Source organism: Lathyrus oleraceus, chromosome 4 (genome assembly GCF_024323335.1).
Source record: "Lathyrus oleraceus cultivar Zhongwan6 chromosome 4, CAAS_Psat_ZW6_1.0, whole genome shotgun sequence".
Taxonomy (NCBI): Eukaryota; Viridiplantae; Streptophyta; class Magnoliopsida; order Fabales; family Fabaceae; genus Lathyrus; species Lathyrus oleraceus.
In genome coordinates, this window is record NC_066582.1 from 132,536,204 (window position 1) to 132,554,956 (window position 18,753).

Consider the following 18,753-nt stretch of genomic DNA (forward strand, 5'->3'; position numbering starts at 1 on the left):
GTAGACATATGTTCGATCCTAAGGGCTAAAGCGTCCATTTTCGCCTGCATTATGTCTAGAGAGCTTACCTCATGTATTCCACCTTGGGTCTCCTTTTTCTCTATTGATGCTCGTTTAGTTCCCCATTGGTAATGGTTTTGGGCCATATCCTCAATTAGGTCACAAGCTTCTGGATAAGGTTTGTTCATCAGCGCGCCACCTTCGGCAGCGTCGATGCTCATCTTGGTGTTATAATGGAGTCCATTGTAGAAGGTATGAACGATCAGCCATTGTTCTAGGCCATGGTGTGGGCAGACTCTTAATAGCTCTTTATATCTCTCCTAAGCTTCGAAAAGCGATTCTCCTTGGTTTTGAGCAAATCTAGTTATTTAGTTTCGAAGAACAACAGTCTTACTAGGGGGAAATATCTAGCAAGGAATACTCTCCTAAGGTCTTCCCAGGTAGTTATTGAATTAGCTGGAAGTGAATCTAACCATGAACATGCTCTATCCTGAGGGAGAAAGGAAATAATCTTAAACGGATTGCATCGGGTGAAGAATTTGCGAGTCTTTGAGGATACGAAATAAGTGGTTTATAAGGTGGTGGAGGCACATAAGGTTTTTATTTCTCTTCGGCCTCTTGGGTTTTATCTTCCTTCTCCTTCGGTTCACTTACCTTCTCAGTTGTTGTTTTGTCAGGTTTTTGGTACATGGCAGGATTTTGAAGTCTTGGATCTACGGGTCCGTCTAGTTCTTTTCCACTTCTCAATATAACGGCATTTGCATGTCCTTTTGGATTAGGTTGTGGCTGTCCAGGAAATGTGCCAGCAGGAGCAGCAGTAGATGCTTGTTGTTGGGCCACTTGTGAAATCTGTGTTTCAAGCATTTTGTTATGGGTGGCTAAAGCCTCTACTTTGCTTGCTAATTATTTAAGTTGCTCGCTAGTGTGTATGTTTTGGTTCAAGAAGTCTTTGTTCGTTTGAGCTTGGGTAGCTATGAAACTTTCCATCATTAATTCAAGGTTTGACTTCCTAGGAATGTTATGAGCATTAGTAGATGACTTTTGATATCCAGGTGGAGCAGCAGGTGCTTGGCCAAGTGCATACAAGGCGCTGTTGTTCTTGTACGAAAAATTAGGATGATTTTCCAACCTAGGTTGTAGGTATTCGAATAAGGGTTTCCTTATGCATAATTTACTTGATCAGTGGAGACTCCTGCTAATATCTGACATTTTGGTGCAGTGTGTCCAGGAATTCCACATAACTCGCAGTTTGGAGTTACGGCAACCACGGTGGCTGCGGGTGGTATGGTCAAGTTGTCTAACTTTTGAACAAGGGCGTCTACCTTTGCATGGACATGGTCAAGGCTACTGATTTCGTACATTCCACCTTTTTTTTGGGACTTTTCTACTGAAGTTCTTTCACCTCCCCAATGGCAATGGTTTTGGGCCATGTTTTCAATGAGTTGATAGGCTTCGTTGTATGGCTTGTCCATAAGTGCACCACCCGCGACAGCATCTACTGTCACTCTTGTGTTATACAGGAGCCCATTGTAAAATGTGTGAATGATCGCCCAGTCTTCGAGACCGTGATATGGACACATCCTCATCATGTCTTTGTATCTCTCCCACGCGTCGTAGAGAGATTCCACATCTTTTTGTCGAAATTCGTTGATTTGAGCTCTTAGCATAACATTTTTACCTGGCGGAAAATATCTGGATAAGAAAACATTCTTCAGTTCTTCCCATGTATTGGCTGAGTTGGATGACAAGGATTGAAACCAAGCCCAAGCTATGTCTCTTAGAGAGAAAGGAAAAAGGTGTAGTCTTATCGCATCTTGAGATACACCATTCACCTTCATAGTGTCTGCATACTGCACAAACTTGGTCAAATGTTCATTAGGGTCGTCTGTAGGATTTCCAGCAAATTGATGTTGTTGGACAGCTGATAACATTGGGGGTTTCAACTTGAAATCGTTTCGATCGATAGCAGGGGCAGCAATGTTGTTGTGAGGTTCTTGTTGGGACGGGGTAGCATAGAACTTAAGAGGACGATTTTGGGGTCCTACTGCAGCCATGGTTGGTTTTTCAACTGGTTCAGTAGTAGAAAAGAAGATATCGGGAATATTGTACCTTCGTTGGTACTCTAGTATTCGGTGACTTAAATATAAGAAACACTCTAATTCTGTGATTGGTGGTACTAAGTTTTCGCCTTGTGAGCGAGTACTTGGCATACAATCGAGAAATAAGGGAAAGGAAATTAGTTTTTGCCTCATTCTATACTGCGCAATGAAAGAATCGCACTATTTAACTAAATAAATCCCCGGCAACGACGTTAAAAACTTGATACGTCTCGTGACTGTATATAAAATATAGTCTATCGGATACTTGACTGTAAGTGCACAGTCTAGTCGTTTAGTTTTAAAAGATATCGAACCCACAGGGACCGATGGTCAAACTAATGCTATCGATGTTAGTATGTTTAGCTAAGGCGATGATTTTTAGAGATTTAGTTCAACAAAAATTAAATCTAAAGGAAATTAAGTTTTTAAGAAAATATTAATGAAGGGATATCAGTATGCAACGCATTAATTGTCAGGGATTCGATAAGTCACCGATGTATATTTTAATTACCAAATACCTTTCAGTAGAAAATACTCATTTAAAAGGCTTTATCTCACACTCTTGTGATTGTTGACTCGGACTATACTTTTAAGTCATAATGTACGCTCTCGCTGTCCCATTTGAAGTTAAAAATACTTTTTGAAAATAAATAAGTTCTAATTGCTTTTAAAGTGCTCTCACTGTTTTTAAAATCAATGCCTAGTTTTTACTACCCAATTCGACCCTCACCTCTCGCGATTGTCGGTTCTAACCTTAGTTAATTTCCCACTCTCGTGGAAAAATCGTATTAAATAGCTTCTCACTCTCATGACAAAGTTAATTAAATTCAAATTAAAAACCACAGCCAGAAAGATTATTTGAGAAAAGAAGTTTACACCGATTATTATTAAATCCCGTCTAATTAAATTGTTTACATACCGCTACCGGTAGTTTAGCCGGACATGTTAAATAATGCAAATACAGACGAACAGAAACAATTTAACAATAAAATCAAACATGATTATTTAATAATAAAGCAATAATAATAATTGAATAAAAATCTGGAACTTTGATTAATTGAATATGTTGAATCTTGAAGTACTTGAGCAGTCCTCCACAGGTCGGTAGAATTCTGCTTCTTCGAAATAAATGCTTAAACTAAACTAACTAAGTTGCAGCAGTTCTCCAATGTAGGAAACTACTGCTTTTGGCTAAGTGAAAAACGGAAAGGAAAGGGAAAAATCAAAGCTCGGAACGGAAAGGTAAACAAATTGCAGTAAAAGAAAATAATGATTGTTGAAAAAAAATACGTCAAAACAAAATTGCAGGAGCGGAAAAATGCAGAGTGCTAGGGTGAGAGATCTTAGAGAGTCCTGGAAATTTCCAACTTCCATTCTTTTATAGTACCCTTTGGTCTTCGTGCTTGAGAAAAATAAGGAGGACTTAGTTGCGGGAGGGATTCACGGGAAGGTGGTTGCATGAGCGAAAACTGGAGCGACGTGGATCACTTTTGTTTGGAACCCACACTGACTTTGCATACGTGACAGTCGTGGTGGATTTGTGGTGTTCGTCACAATCAAGGCGTGACGATCGTGATGGGCTGTGTGACGAGCGTCACATGCACAAAATTCATATATTCTGGTTTTTCTGTTGTTTCTCTTCTGTTTCTTCTTCTTTTCCTTCCTTTTCTATACTTTGCTCATTTAAGCATGGGAATTGAAATACCTGCAAAAATAACTCGAACCCTTGCGGAATAATCAGAATATAAATGAAAACGGTACGATTTCGAATGCAAATCAAGGCAAATATACGATACATTTTTGTGTTATCAGCTACTCATGTCATTCTTGTGAACTCATCCACAAATGACACAAAATACTTGTTTCCTCCAAGTGAAGGTACTTCAAATGGTCCACATACATCAAAATGCACTACTCCAAAAGCATATTTTTCTCTTGGAGCTACTTTAGTTGCAAATGGCAATCTAGGTTGCTTATCAGTATGAAGCTACTTTAGTTGCAAATGGCAATCTAGGTTGCTTATCATCAACATATTTGATTTTTCCCCTCTTTCTAGAGTCAAAATTAATCAGCCATTATTTGTTTCTAATTAGGTGATTTCAGCATCCAATGTCCATATACCACCAGTCTACCAAATATCCACCATCATATTCAGAAGCCATCAATAGCACGGGCTCATCATCAGATTCTCCTCTGCTATGTTTGCTTCTTCTGATTTCCTTTTCTTGTATGACCAACAGTCAGCAGCAAAGTGACCAAACTTCTTACAACAATAACATTGAATCTTCTTCTTATCAAACTTCTCCTTTCCCTTCTGATATTTCTTCTCATCAGAATTTGAGACTTCTGACTCCTGATAACCACCACCTTGTCTTTTCTTGGCCTCAGACCAAAACTTCTTATGATTCTTCTTACCATAAGACGCCTTTAGAGTCTTCTCTACCTCTCTTTTAGAGGTTCTCTCAGTCATACGTAACTCTTGTGCCTCTAGACTGCTCTGCAACTCTTCAATTCTCATGGTGCTCAGATCCTTAGAATGTTCAATTGCTACAACAATGTAATTAAATTGAGGAGTAAGTGATCTCAATACCTTCTCAATGATTACTTGTTCAAAAATAGACTCCCCACAAGATTTCATCTCATTCGTGATCAGAATCACTATGAAGATGTAATCTGGTATCTTCTCATTATTTTTCATATTGAGGTTCTCATACTGATTACGCAGAGACTGAAGCTTCTGATAACATTGAAACACGCTGCGTATTTGAATCGAAATGCACATGCTTATTAGGTTTTTATTGTCATTTTCTTGTGTTATGTTTTCCTTTTGTCCTATTTTCAGATATTTTTCCCTACAGGAGCCTTTTGTAAAGAAACGAAGCCAAACGAGCAAGAAATCGAAGTTTCTGTGGAAATTTGTTCACATGGCATCCAGTTGATGAATTAAAACCCATATAGTAAACCCGATTATTCCTGCTAACAATTTCGAATTAAAACCCTATTTATTACAACTAGTACAACAAAATCAATACGTGGGTCTCACTACAGAGAACCCAAATCAATATTTAAAAGTTTTTATCCAACTAGATGATACATTCAAGACCAACGGTGTCTAAGACTATTCCCATTTTCCCTCAGAGATAGAGCACGGTCTTGGTTAGATTCCCTTCCGGATAACTCGATAACTACTTGGGAAGACCTCAGGAGAGTGTTCCTTGCAAGATATTTTCTCCCAAGTAAGACCGCTGTCCTTCGAAACCAAATAACCCGATTCACTCAAAATCAAGGTGAATCACTTTTTGAAGCTTGGGAAAGATATAAAGAACTACTAAGATCTTGTCCACACCATGGCCTAGAACAATGGCTGATTATTCACACCTTCTATAATAGACTTCACTATAACACAAAGATGTCCATCGGCGCTGTCGTCGGTGGTGCTCTGATGAATAAACCTTACCCCGACACTTGCACTCTAATCGAAGATATGGCACAAAACCATTACCAATGGGAGTCGAAACGAGCATCAATGGAGAAAAGGGAGACTAAAGGAGGAATACATGAGGTCAATTGTATGGACATGATGAAAGCTAAAATGGACGCTTTAGCCCTGAAGGTCAAACACATGTCTGCAAATCCTACAGCCGCAGTAGCTGTAGATTGTGAAATCTGTGGAACCAAAGGACATCTTGCACCAGAATGCAATCTGTTAACTGAATCAAACTCAGACCAGGTAAATTATGCCCAAGGAAACCCGTTTTCAAACACTTACAACCCGGGATTGAGGAATCATCCAAACTTCTCTTATAAAAACAATAACCCTATTTAAAACTCTACCCCTCAAAGACCACCAGGTTTTCAAGCTCAAAGACAAATCCAACCTATGTAAGTCGTTCCTCAAAAGCTAAACCTAGAGAAAATTATGGAAAGTTTCATTTCGGCCCAAACTCAGCTAAACAAAGAGTTCCTAAACCAAGATATTCACATAAATGAACTTATCACACAATTAGGAACTAAGGTTGATTCGATAATCACTCACAATAAGAGGCTTGAAACCCAAATCTCACAAATAGCACAACAACAAGCCCCCCAGACCACACTTGGAGGGCAATTTCCTGGATAACCTCAATCAAACCCCCGAGGGCAAGCTAACGCTGTTACCCTACAAAGTGTGACCACCTATGACGAACCTGTAAAACCAGTCATGAGTGAACCAAAGGCTTCTAAGAAAAACGTTGTGTTTATAGATGAAGTAGAGAGGCAAAAAGACCAGAAAATGAAGGATAAGGGAGAAGATAAAGATAAAGTTTATGTTCCACCCTCTCCTTATAAACCACCAATTCCATACCCGCAAAGACTTAAACAGAAAAAAATTGATAACCAATATAAAACGTTTATAAAAGTGATTGAGAAACTCCACATAGAAATCCCTTTCACCGAAGCCATCACCCAGATACCATCTTATGTTAAATTCCTTAAGGACATCTTAACCAACAAACGTAGGCTGGATGATCCCAAACCTTTAGAATGCAACTCCATTACTGAGAATAAACTTGCTAAGAAGGAGAAAGATCCCGGGAGCTTTTCCATACCTTGTATTTTAGGGAATCATGTTATAGACAAAGCGTTCCTAGACTTGGGAGCAAGCGTAAGCCTGGTGCCTTTAGCAGTTTGTAGAAGGCTAAACCTATGAGAATTACAACCGACTAAGATGTCTCTTCAATTAGTCGATAGATCTGTAAAATATCCAGTAGGCATATTAGAAGACATTCCAATTAGAATTGGACAACTTTATATCCCAACAGATTTCGTGGTAATGGACATTAAAGAAGACGACGAAATCTCGATCCTCCTTGGTAGACCCTTCTTATCAACAACGGGAGTCATAATAGATGTTAAAAGAGGAAAACTAACTTTCAAAGTGGGTGATGAAAAGATAGAATTTATACTTTCCGAATTCCTAATGGAACAAGTCATAGAAGACTCTTGTTATGCCATCGATATCATTGATGAATGCATAAGGGAGCTAGATCAAGAAAGACCTCCCGAGACAATGAAATATTCCTTGACTTCCATAAGAGAAGACAATGGATTTAGACTGGATCCTCACATGGATGACAACCTTTATGAATGCTTAGCACTACTCCGAACCATATGCCATGTCCTAAGAAACCATCTATAGAACTTAAGGAACTACCCAAGAATCTAAGATATGAGTTTTTAGATCAAGAACTAAATTGCCCAGTTATAGTAAGTGCCACCTTGAATAGAGATGAAACAAACTAACTTTTAGATATCTTGGGAAAGTATCCCTCAGCTTTAGGATATAACATATCTGATCTCAAAGGGATAAGCCCATCCGTGTGCATGCATCAGATCTTGCTGGAGGAAGACTCTAAACCTTCCAGTGAACATCAATGAAAGCTAAACCCTATAATGAGCGATATGGTTAAGAAAGAAGTACTGAAACTACTAGACGCTGGTATAATTTATCAAATTTCAAATAGTAAGTGGGTGAGCCCTGTACATGTGGTACCTAAAAAAGGAGGTGTCACAGTTGTGGAAAACGAGAAAGGCGAGCATCTAGCTAAACGTGTAGAAAACGGTTGACGTATGTGCATCGACTACAGAAAACTAAATAAGGTAACTAGGAAAGATCAATTCCCTCTCCCATTCATAGATCAAATGCTTGAGCGTCTAGCTAGACACTCTTACTTTTCTTATTTAGATGGATACTTGGGATTTTTCCAAATTCCCATCCACCCCGAAGATCAAGAGAAAATAACCTTTACATACCCTTACGGAACGTTTGCCTATAGACGAATGCCTTTCGGACTTTGCAATGCCCCAGCCACCTTCCAACACTGTATGATGTCAGTCTTCGTAGACTTCCTCGATGAGATTATGGAAGTTTTTATGGATGATTTCTCAGTATGCGGATTCAGTTTTGAAAACTGTCTAGCCAACCTTGAGAAAATTCTAGGAAGATGTGTGGAAACAAACCTTGTGCTAAACTAGGAAAAATGTCACTTTATGGTTACCGAAGGAATAATATTAGGACACATAGTCTCTGAAAAGGGAATTGAGGTTGATAAATCCAAAATAGAGGTCATAGAAAATCTCAAACCACCTAAGACCATTAGGGAAGTCCGTAGCTTTCTTGGACACGCCGGTTTTTACCGACGCTTTATTAAAAACTTCTCTAAAATAACAAAACCTCTAACTAGCCTTCTAATGAAAGATGTCGAGTTTATTTTTGACGAAAAATGTATAGAAGCATTCAACCTTTTGAAACAAGCACTGATCTCTGCGCCTATTAGGAAACCTCCAGATTGGAACCAAGCCTTTGAAATTATGTGTGATGCTAGCGATTACGCTGTTGGTGTTGTCCTAGGACAAAGAAAGGACAAGAAATTACATGTAATTTACTATGCCAGTAGAACCATGGATGCCACCCAACTTAACTATGCAACAACCGAGAAAGAACTCCTCGCCGTTGTCTTTGCTATTGATAAATTTCGATCTTATCTGGTCGGAGCTAAAATTATAGTTTATACAGATCATGCACTTATTCGATACCTAATAAGCAAGAAGGACTCTAAACCTAGGTTACTTCAATGGGTTCTTTTACTGCAAGAGTTTGACCTGGATATTCGAGACAAGAAGGGCACGGAAAATGTAGTTGCTGACCACCTTTCTAGACTTGAATATTTAAAACCAGACCTAGTGCCAATAAATGACGATTTTACCTATGATAGACTCATGGCAAAAATCGAAACCATTCAGGAAGATAACTCTGATTTTCCAATGGATTGGAACATTGAAAGAACTCTAGCAGTGACCAACGTACCTTGGTACGCTGACCTTGTTAATTACCTAGCTGCTGATATCATACCCCCGACCTTAACTACCAACAGAAGAAGAAATTCTTTAGTGATGTAAGGTATTTTTATTGGGACGAACCTCTCCTTTTCAAAAGAGGGACAAACGGCAATCTTTTCACCGTTGTCGAATCAACGATCTTTTCAAACACATTCACATCCACACACTGATGAATGTAGAACAGAGCTTTCTGACCTTTCTTCCTTAACTTTCTATACGTGTTCCTTTATGCTTCGGTTGCATCTGTTGCAACTGCTGAATAACCGTCATTGACGAGATCAAGAACATCTTGAGCGCCAAACAACACACACATCTGAATCGTCCATCGATTCCAGTTCTTTCTATCAAATACTGGATGTTTCGTATTCAAGTTATTGTTTCCACCATTCATCTTCGATCTTGTGCAACAATTCACTCATATCTCACCAAACCCTCACGTTTCCCAATCCCGCAGAATATGTGATTCTGTTACAATTTTGATCGTAAGTTCAACGCGAATTCAAGAAACAAAATCAAACACACACGCCTCACATTCATTCGTGTTTCCCTTGGTGTTTCCCGTGGATCTAAATCGGAGCTCTAGGTACCAATTGTTAGTGCACAAGAGGAAGAAGATAAGGATGATGAAGATGGAAGAGAGAAAGAGAGAAATGAATCGTAACTAACTTTGAAAGAGAAATTGATTATAATAAAAAATTTATTACACTCCTCTAACTGAACAGAGGTTCGGTATTTATACACACATTAAGACTTAGTTGTAAAACTAAATACATCTCAAATTAAATTTAAATGACACTTAAATGAAATGCTAACTAAATATTGGATTACACTCCAATAATACAATGATCAACTTATTTTAGGAGTAGTTATTACATAATTTTTTTTAGGTATGAGTATTACATAGAGTTACTATCTTTAATAACTCAGTATAAACATTACATATTATCAATCTAATTGTTGAATTAAAAGTTCTTATTAAATAGATCAACTTAAAATTAAAATAAAATAAAAATTGACGATTATAGCTAAGTAATCAAAACATATATTAATATTTTTTTAAAAACTAAATATTTAATTTACATTATTAGATGAAGTATAGTTTTAAAATTTTATAAAAAAACTATATAGATGATATACTCTATAAAAGTTGTTAATCCAACGACTAAATTTATAATATATAATGCTGATAATGAATTATTTATTAGAAGTAATTCATATTTAGTTGTACTATTTTCTTAGCCCCTAAGTTTGTTAGAGGGTATTTTAGTATTTTATCATATTCTAGTAACCCTAGTTTTAACTTATAAATAGGGTGACAATCATTGTAACTTTTATCATGTTTTTGTAGCCGTCATTCTCTTAATAGAATATTTCCATTCATCATTTATTCTACCTTTGCACCAACAATTGGTATCTAGAGCTCCGGTTCAGATTCATTGGGAAACACGGGAAACACGAGTGAACGTGAGGTCTTGTGTGTTTGATTTTGATTCTTAGATTCATGTTGAATCTTGAACAAAATCTGATCAGAATTTTAATTCTGTGGGTTGGGAAACACTGTGTGAGAAATCTGAGTGTACTGTGCAAGGTAGAAAGATGAACGGAAACGGCAACATGAACACCAAACTTCCAGTATTTGACGGTAAAAACTGGAATCATTGGATGATCCAAATGCGTGTATTGTTCGGTGCTCAAGATGTTCTAGATCTTGTCACTGATGGTTATGTTCCGGTAGCAGCAGATGCAACGGATGAACAGAAAAACGCGCAGAAGGAAGTAAGGAAGAAGGATCAGAAAGCATTGTTCTTCATTCATCAATGTGTTGATGTAAATGTGTTTGAGAAGATTGCAGATTCAACGACAGCAAAGGCTGCGTGGGACACACTGGTTAGATGTTATGGTGGTGACACATCAGTGAAGAAGGTGAAGCTTCAGTCCTTGAGAAAGCAATATGAGAATCTCAACATGAAGAATAATGAGAAAGTTTCTGAATACATCTCCAGAGTGATTCTGATCACTAATGAGATGAAAGCGTGTGGAGAAACTCTTTCTGAAGAAACAATCATGGAGAAGGTATTGAGATCCCTTACCTCTCAATTTGATTACATTGTGGTAGCAATAGAACATTCCAAAGATCTGAGCACCATGAGAATTGAAGAGCTGCAGAGCAGTCTTGAAGCGCAAGAGTTGCGTTTGACTGAGAGAACTTCTGAAAGGGAAGTAGAGCAGCAGGCTCTGAAAGCAATTTCTGATAGGAAGTATCAGAAGTAGTCAGAAGCCAGGAGAAGATTTGATGGTGGTCAGAAGTCAGAAAGCTCAACCTCTGATAGACAAAAGAATTCTCAGAAGGGAAAAGAGAAGTATGACAAGAAGAAGATCCAATGTTACTGTTGTAAGAAGTTTGGTCACTTTGCTAGAGACTGTTGGTCAAACAAGGAGAGAAAATCAGAAGAAGCAAATATAGCCAGAAGCTCTGATGACGAATTTGTGCTATTGATGGCCTCTGAATCTGATGATATGGGTCTGATAGACTGGTGGTATATGGACACTGGATGTTCAAATCATCTTACTGGAAACAAGAAATGGCTGGTTGACTTTGACTCTGAAAAGAGGACAAAGATCAGATGTGCTGATGACAAATATCTTAATGCAGAAGGTATGGAAAACGTCAGAGTGATTCTGAACAATGGGAAAACAACATTGATTCAGAACGTGTGGTATGTACCTGGCATCAGAAGCAATCTGATGAGTGTGGGACAATTAATTGAGAAAGGTTTTTCAGTTACCATGAAGGACAATCTTCTGAAGCTGTATGACTGCAATCAGAAGTTGATTATGGAGTCAGAACAGGGAAGGAATAGAACATTCAAGGTGAATGTCAGAACTGCAGACTCAGAATGTCTTAGTGCAACAAGTGCTGAGAAGGAGAGTGAGCTGTGGCACAGAAGATTTGGTCATTTGAATTTTAGAAGCTTAAAACATCTGAATTCAAAGAAGTTGGTACATGGAATTCCTGCAATTAAGAAGCCTGAAAAGTCATGCAAAGTTTGCATGGAAGGAAAACAACCACGATTGCCATTTGCGTCAGAAACTGCTCCAAGAGCAAAACATGCCTTGGGAGTTGTACATTCTGATGTGTGTGGTCCATTTCCAGTAGCATCGATTGGAGGGAATAAATACTTTGTGTTATTTGTTGATGAATTCACAAGAATGACATGGGTATCCCTTATTAAGTTTAAACACGAGGTGTTTGATGAATTCAAGAAGTTCAGAATGAAGGCTGAGAATCAGAGTGGTCAGAAGTTGAAGATTCTTAGAACTGACGGTGGAGGTGAGTATAACTCCAAAGAGTTCCAGAAGTTCTGTGAGGAGAATGGAATTGAGCATGAGGTTACTGCTCCTTATACCCCTCAACACAATGGTCTTGTTGAAAGAAGAAACCGCACTTTGCTTGATATGGTGAGAAGCATGCTAAAGGAGAAGAAACTTCCTCAGAAGCTCTGGGGAGAAGCTGTTGCCACTGTAACGTATGTACTCAACCGATGTCCTACGAAGAAGTTGAAGGAAATAGTTCCAATACAGAAGTGGACTGGAGATAAGCAAAGTGTTAGTCATCTGAAGGTGTTTGGTTCTGTTTGCTATAAACATGTTCCAGAAGCCAGAAGACAGAAGCTGGATGATAGAAGCAAAGTGATGATTCTGATAGGGTACCACAGTACAAGTGCATACAAGCTCTATTGTCCAGAAACCAACGAAATTGAATTCAGCAGAGATGTGATTGTGAAGGAATCAGAATTTTGGAATTGGGATAAGTCTCAATCTGATTCTGATGTCAGAACCTCTGAAGAAAGGTCAGAGTTAAGAATTTCTGAAGTTGGAGTAAACTCTGACGTTGATTCTGATTCTGATAGTGATTCTGACTCTAGAGAAGACTCAGAAGATGAAGGTGACTCTGATGATCCAGACTCTGATGACCCAGACTCTGATGGTAATCCAGATTCTGGTGGCAATTCAGACTCTGGAAATATGCCAGCCCCTGAAGATGGTCAAAGCTCTGGAGGAAGTCAACCATCTGAAGCTCAAGACTCTGAACAAGTTTAGAGACCACAAAGAATCAGAAACATTCCCAGAAGATATGCAGAATTTGACATGCTGCAAGACACTGAAGTAGACTCTGAAGGAGAAGTTATTCAGTGTGCCATGTTAGTAGACTCTGAATCCATAAGTACAGAAGAGGCTCTTAAGCAGAAGCTCTGGCTGAAGGCCATGAAAGAAGAACTTGATGCTATAGAGAGAAATAAGACTTGGAAGCTGACAGAACTTCCAAAAGACAAGAAAGCCATCAGCGTCAGATGGGTTTTCAAGCAGAAGTTAAAGCCAGATGGTTCAATTGGCAAACATAAAGCAAGGTTGGTAGCCAGAGGATTTCTACAGAAACCTGGGTTGGATTACTCTGAAGTGTTTGCACCTGTAGCAAGACATGAAACAATCAGAATGGTGATTGCAATAGCTGCTAACAGGAATTGGCCTCTGATGCATTTAGATGTAAAATCTGCATTTCTGAACGGTCCATTAGAAGAAGAAGTTTACGTGTCACAACCTCCTGGATTTGTGAAAAAGAATCAGGAAGGGATGGTGTACAGATTATACAAAGCTCTATATGGATTGAAACAAGCACCCAGAGCTTGGAATCAGAAGATTGATTCATTTTTCAAGAAGCAAAGCTTTCAGAAATGTGAGATGGAGTACGGTGTCTATGTTCAGCATACTTCTGAAGGAAATATGACTCTGGTATGTTTATATGTTGATGATATACTGCTGACTGGAGGTTCTGAACAGGAGATAACCAAGTTCAAGAAAGTTCTGATGAATGAATTCGAAATGACTGATCTAGGCAAAATGACATACTTTCTAGGGATGGAGTTCAGATACTCTAAGAAAGGTATTATTTTGCATCAGCTCAAGTATGAATTAGAACTTCTGAAGAGATTTGAACTGAAGAATTGTAAGATTGCTGTCACACCTTCTGATACAAATCAGAAACTGGATTCTGACTCTGATGGAAAGGATGTGGACGCTACAACCTTCAAACAGTTGGTTGGTTCTCTGAGGTATTTGTGCAATACCAGACCTGATATTTGCTATTCAGTTGGGATGGTTAGTAGGTTCATGAGTAAACCTAAGTGGTCCCATTACCAAGCTGCTGTCAGGATTCTGAGGTATATCAAGGGAACTCTGAAGTATGGAGTATTATTTCCTTCTGGAAGAAAGGATGAGTCAGAACTTCTGAGTTATTCAGATTCTGATTGGTGTGGAGACAGAGTTGACAGAAGAAGTACGTCTGGGTACTTATTCAAATTTCTGGGAGGTCCCATTTCTTGGTGTTCCAAGAAGCAACCTGTTGTGGCGTTGTCAACTTGTGAAGCTGAATACATTGCAGGTGTTGTTACTGCATGCCAAGCTGTGTGGATTCTGAATTTATTGTAGGATCTGAAGATTAAAGTAAACAGACCTCTGAAGCTGATGATTGACAACAAGTCTGCAATCAATCTTGCCAGAAATCCAGTGTTGCATGGGAGAAGCAAGCACATTGAGACCAAATATCATTTTCTGAGACATCAAGTTCAGAGGGGAGTGTTAGAAGTTGTACACTGCAGCACTCAGAAACAGCTGGCAGATGTTCTGACGAAAGCTATCAAGACTGATCAATTTCTCAGATTAAGGGATGGAATTGGTGTTACAAGTTTTGATGGAATATGAATTAAGGGATGGTATTAGAAGTAATTCATATTTAGTTGTACTATTTTCTTAGCCCCTAAGTTTGTTAGAGGGTATTTTAGTATTTTATCATATTCTAGTAACCCTAGTTTTAGCTTATAAATAGGGTGACAATCATTGTAACTTTTATCATGTTTTTGTAGCCGTCATTCTCTTAATAGAATATTTCCATTCATCATTTATTCTACCTTTGCACCAACATTATTAAGTAAATTGATTTTATGCATTATTAAATATTTTAATATATTAAGAATTATATAATTTTTCAAAGAAATATATATCTCACAAAAATTATAAAAAAATATTTTAAATAATTTTAAATTTGTTGATATTTTGAAATTTTAATATCTAAAAAATTTCATATAAAATATATAAATACTTAAAATAATATTTTTAATAAAAAATTATTTAAATCAATTTTCATTTGAAACCTTAATTTTTTCTTTTAAACTAACAAAATGTTTGGTAATATTTTAAAAACTTTGTTTTAATAAAAAAGATAAGAAATCTCCTGCCACCAAAAACGGATTTGATAGTTCCTTCGTTCGTGTTCATTAGTTAATTAGTTATTTTAATTTTAAAATCTTTGTATTGTTACAGGAATCAAGTATTAGTTAATTAGTTATTTTAATTTTAGTTATTTGTTATTTTTTCTATTTTTTTATTTTTATACGATGATTTTATTATCTTAATAAATTTAATTAGTAGTTTCTCTATTTCTATGTAATAATTGGTAGGGTTTGTTACCAATATATAGAGAGAGAGTTTAATTAAAATAAACTGACAATGTAAAAAGATTTTACACCGTCAGTTAATCATAGACGTCGGATTTTATTATCTTAATAAATTTAATTACTAGTTTCTCTATTGCTATGTAATAATTGGTAGGATTTGTTACCAATATATAGAAAGAGAGTTTAATTGAAATACACTGACATTATAAAAAGATTTTACACCGTCAGTTAATCATAGACGTCGAATATTAAAAGAAGTTTAACTTTTATTTTAAAAATCTATAAAGTAATACAAACAGAAAATGGTGATGAATCGACGATGTAAAACTTTTACACTGACAGTATATAGTAATTAATTTTTATATATATATATATAATATATATATATATATATATATATATATATATATTATATATATATATATAATATATATTAATATATATATATATATTATATTAATATATATATATATATTATATATATATATAATATATTATATTAACTCGTAACAAATATTTTTTCTTTTTAAAATTATCTTTCAAGAATATTCTCTCTATTGTATCGGATTCTATTCTAAATCATTAAAATCCTTAAACTCTATTTTTCTTGTCTCAAGTGGTATCTACATTCTTCGATGTTGGACCAATTTTGGCTGTCAAATACAATCAAAATAAAATTTGAGTGCCCTTAAAATGGAAGACAATATGGAATTGGGTTTGTGTTTGTTATGCGATGAACCTCTTACCCTAAATCATGAAAAGAAACATAAGGATCTATGATTCTTAGTGATAGAGATTGATAACGAAGATGATAGAGATATTTTTCAAAAACCATCATCCCTAATTTGTAATTTGGTCTCTACCCATAATTTCATACCTATATTGAGTTGTCCTTCAGTGGTCAACAACGAAGCACCAAAACTAGAAGTTCCCAAAATTGTTCGAGATTGCAAGTAAATTTTCATTTGTAAACAACAAATTCAAAGGTTTGTTTATTCAATTGCATGCCATGAAATTCCATTTCCTCTTCCAATTGAATCGAGTACTTCTTCACAAAAGCAATTATCATTGTCCTATCTTCAACGTTTTTGATTGGCGTAAATTTTCACACTCTCATCTAACACATTCGATATATTTGCACAATCAATTCATAAAAGCCTGGCAATCTCAAATTTTTTGATCTCGGAGGGTCGATACAATGCTCATTTCTACCGAGACGTTCAATTTTGATTTTGTTCAATAAATGCTCATTTCTACCAAGATGTTCAATTTCGATTTTGTTTCAGTTTTATGAGGTTGTGTGAATTGGATTAGCAACAAAAGTGTCATCACAGTTCATTTCACTCAACCAACCATTGTTAAACTTTGTTCTCTCTACAAAAAGATAAGCATCTTTAAAAAGACAATTATTCCAACATCTGAGGAGCACTAATGAGATCTCATAGCTGTCGTCGGAACCATCTGATTGGTTTACATTCTGATGTTATTACACAACCTATTTCTATCTATTACCACCACTGAGTGTTTCACAACAACCCAATACTCAAGTAGTGTTGCCAACAAATTACCATTTCCTATCCTCCAACAGTTTGATGAAATTCTAACACGATAGTGTTTACCGTAAAAATTGGTAAACAACCGTTGATCTTCCAAATTACTGGATTTTGTTACTTACATGATTGATCAGATTGATCCTAGGACATGTGCTAATTATTTTAAAGTAAATTCTAGTAAATATGAACACTTCGACAATGTCTGTGGTAATGATGATTAAAAACTCAAACAGTAAAAGACTAATACGAATTAAAGGGAAGGATTGTAAAAGAGATGATGATAACTATCAGCAAAGAAGAATGTTTGAAATAAAGAAGGATTGATAATGTTTGAAATGAAGCAGTATTTTTGGAAAAGTAAAGATAAATTGTATTGCTTCAAAATAACTAACAATGGTGTAAACAAACGTACATTTCTTAATTTATGGTTCCTCTTCGCACGGGTACTTGGTAAACTTTATAGACTTTGTACACACTTTGGCACACACTGATCCTAACACTAAGACTCTCTAATAACCATTTCTAACGGCCCTTCAATCACGTCGAGACACGTGGCACTTTGCATGGATGTAGTTGTCCATTATGATCCATGTGTACCTTCAACAGTTTCAGATAAGAGCAAAGTTCCCTCCTTTATTTGAATTTTGAATCTCTAGTTGAAACCTTCTTCAAAACATTTAAAGAGATGTTTCTAAGTCCTAACTGCACGCTGACCCTTCTCACCCAGGGACTTTCAACTGGATCTCCCTAATACCAGATTCGGTCGAAACATCTTCATTGGTCGAAAACATCTTCACATGGGATTTCCATTTTGGTAATTCTAAAGTGGACGTTGAAATTATGAGCTGACAAATTGCCTCCAAAAAATGTTATTTTCGACATATAGAAGAAAATGACATTTTTTTAGAACATGTTTCGACGCCTTGAACAACTTTGACATTTTGCCAAATGTTCCAATGTTGCAAAACTTTTCAGTTTCTCCATCTATCTGGTGACGTCAAATTCATCATTACCTTTTTCCTAACCACGTCTCTTCATCCCACAACCGGATCTTTTCAATCATCATGTTTCCTAGACTCTAGGAAATCGTGTGTTCAGACATTAATTACCACCTCTCCATCACACTATCCAAGGAAGGAACGTGTCCCACTAACTTGCCAACCATCAATGTTGATTTGAAGCATTTTTCTCCCAATTCTGCTTATAAAATCCGCAAACTTACCAATTTCACATTTTACGCTTCATGAATTTTCAAAAGCTCTAGCTATTCATCTTCAAACAATTTTCAACCAAAACCGAGATTATCTTTCCCTCTTCCAACTTTCAACAGAAATGGCAACCTCAAGCAAAGTCCCTAAAGAAGTGAGCATAACTATCAAGACCATAACTGTAAAATCAAAAACTTCCAAGAAGATTTTGAAGCTTCCTCCTTTCACTACATTGCCTAATCCAGTAACGATGGGTAATCAACAATATATCCCAGAACCCAAAACGGAGGAACAACATAGGATCTACGCTTCCCTGGAAAGACATGGGGATTTACGAACTGATCATGTTGTCGAAGATAGAATTGGAGTATATTGCATCCATGTTGGTGTCTTCATTGTACTTCTAGGATAGTACACATTATACTTTCCACCTCCCATGCGATATGGCTACACCAACACTTTTCGACTTAGCCGATATCACAGGGCTAAAACCCACTAGACA

General features: G+C 36.7%; 1 protein-coding gene and 3 non-coding genes across 4 annotated transcripts; 3 read left to right on the forward strand and 1 right to left on the reverse strand.

The window, feature by feature from the left end:
- The first annotated feature begins 276 nt into the window (after nucleotides 1–276).
- Nucleotides 277–383, forward strand: LOC127076984 (small nucleolar RNA R71). Its single transcript, XR_007786984.1, has one exon. It is a non-coding gene; the product is annotated as a small nucleolar RNA R71 (small nucleolar RNA).
- Nucleotides 384–1,560: 1,177 nt separating this feature from the next.
- LOC127077530 (small nucleolar RNA R71) lies at nucleotides 1,561–1,667 on the forward strand. Its single transcript, XR_007787328.1, has one exon. It is a non-coding gene; the product is annotated as a small nucleolar RNA R71 (small nucleolar RNA).
- A 3,679-nt stretch (nucleotides 1,668–5,346) lies between these two features.
- On the reverse strand, nucleotides 5,347–5,453 carry LOC127077055 (small nucleolar RNA R71). The gene has a single exon (XR_007787042.1). It is a non-coding gene; the product is annotated as a small nucleolar RNA R71 (small nucleolar RNA).
- Nucleotides 5,454–6,300: 847 nt separating this feature from the next.
- On the forward strand, nucleotides 6,301–6,789 carry LOC127136382 (uncharacterized). Its single transcript, XM_051062942.1, has one exon. It carries the CDS (start codon nucleotides 6,301–6,303, stop codon nucleotides 6,787–6,789), a length of 489 nt encoding a protein of 162 aa, XP_050918899.1.
- The last annotated feature ends 11,964 nt before the right edge of the window (nucleotides 6,790–18,753 follow it).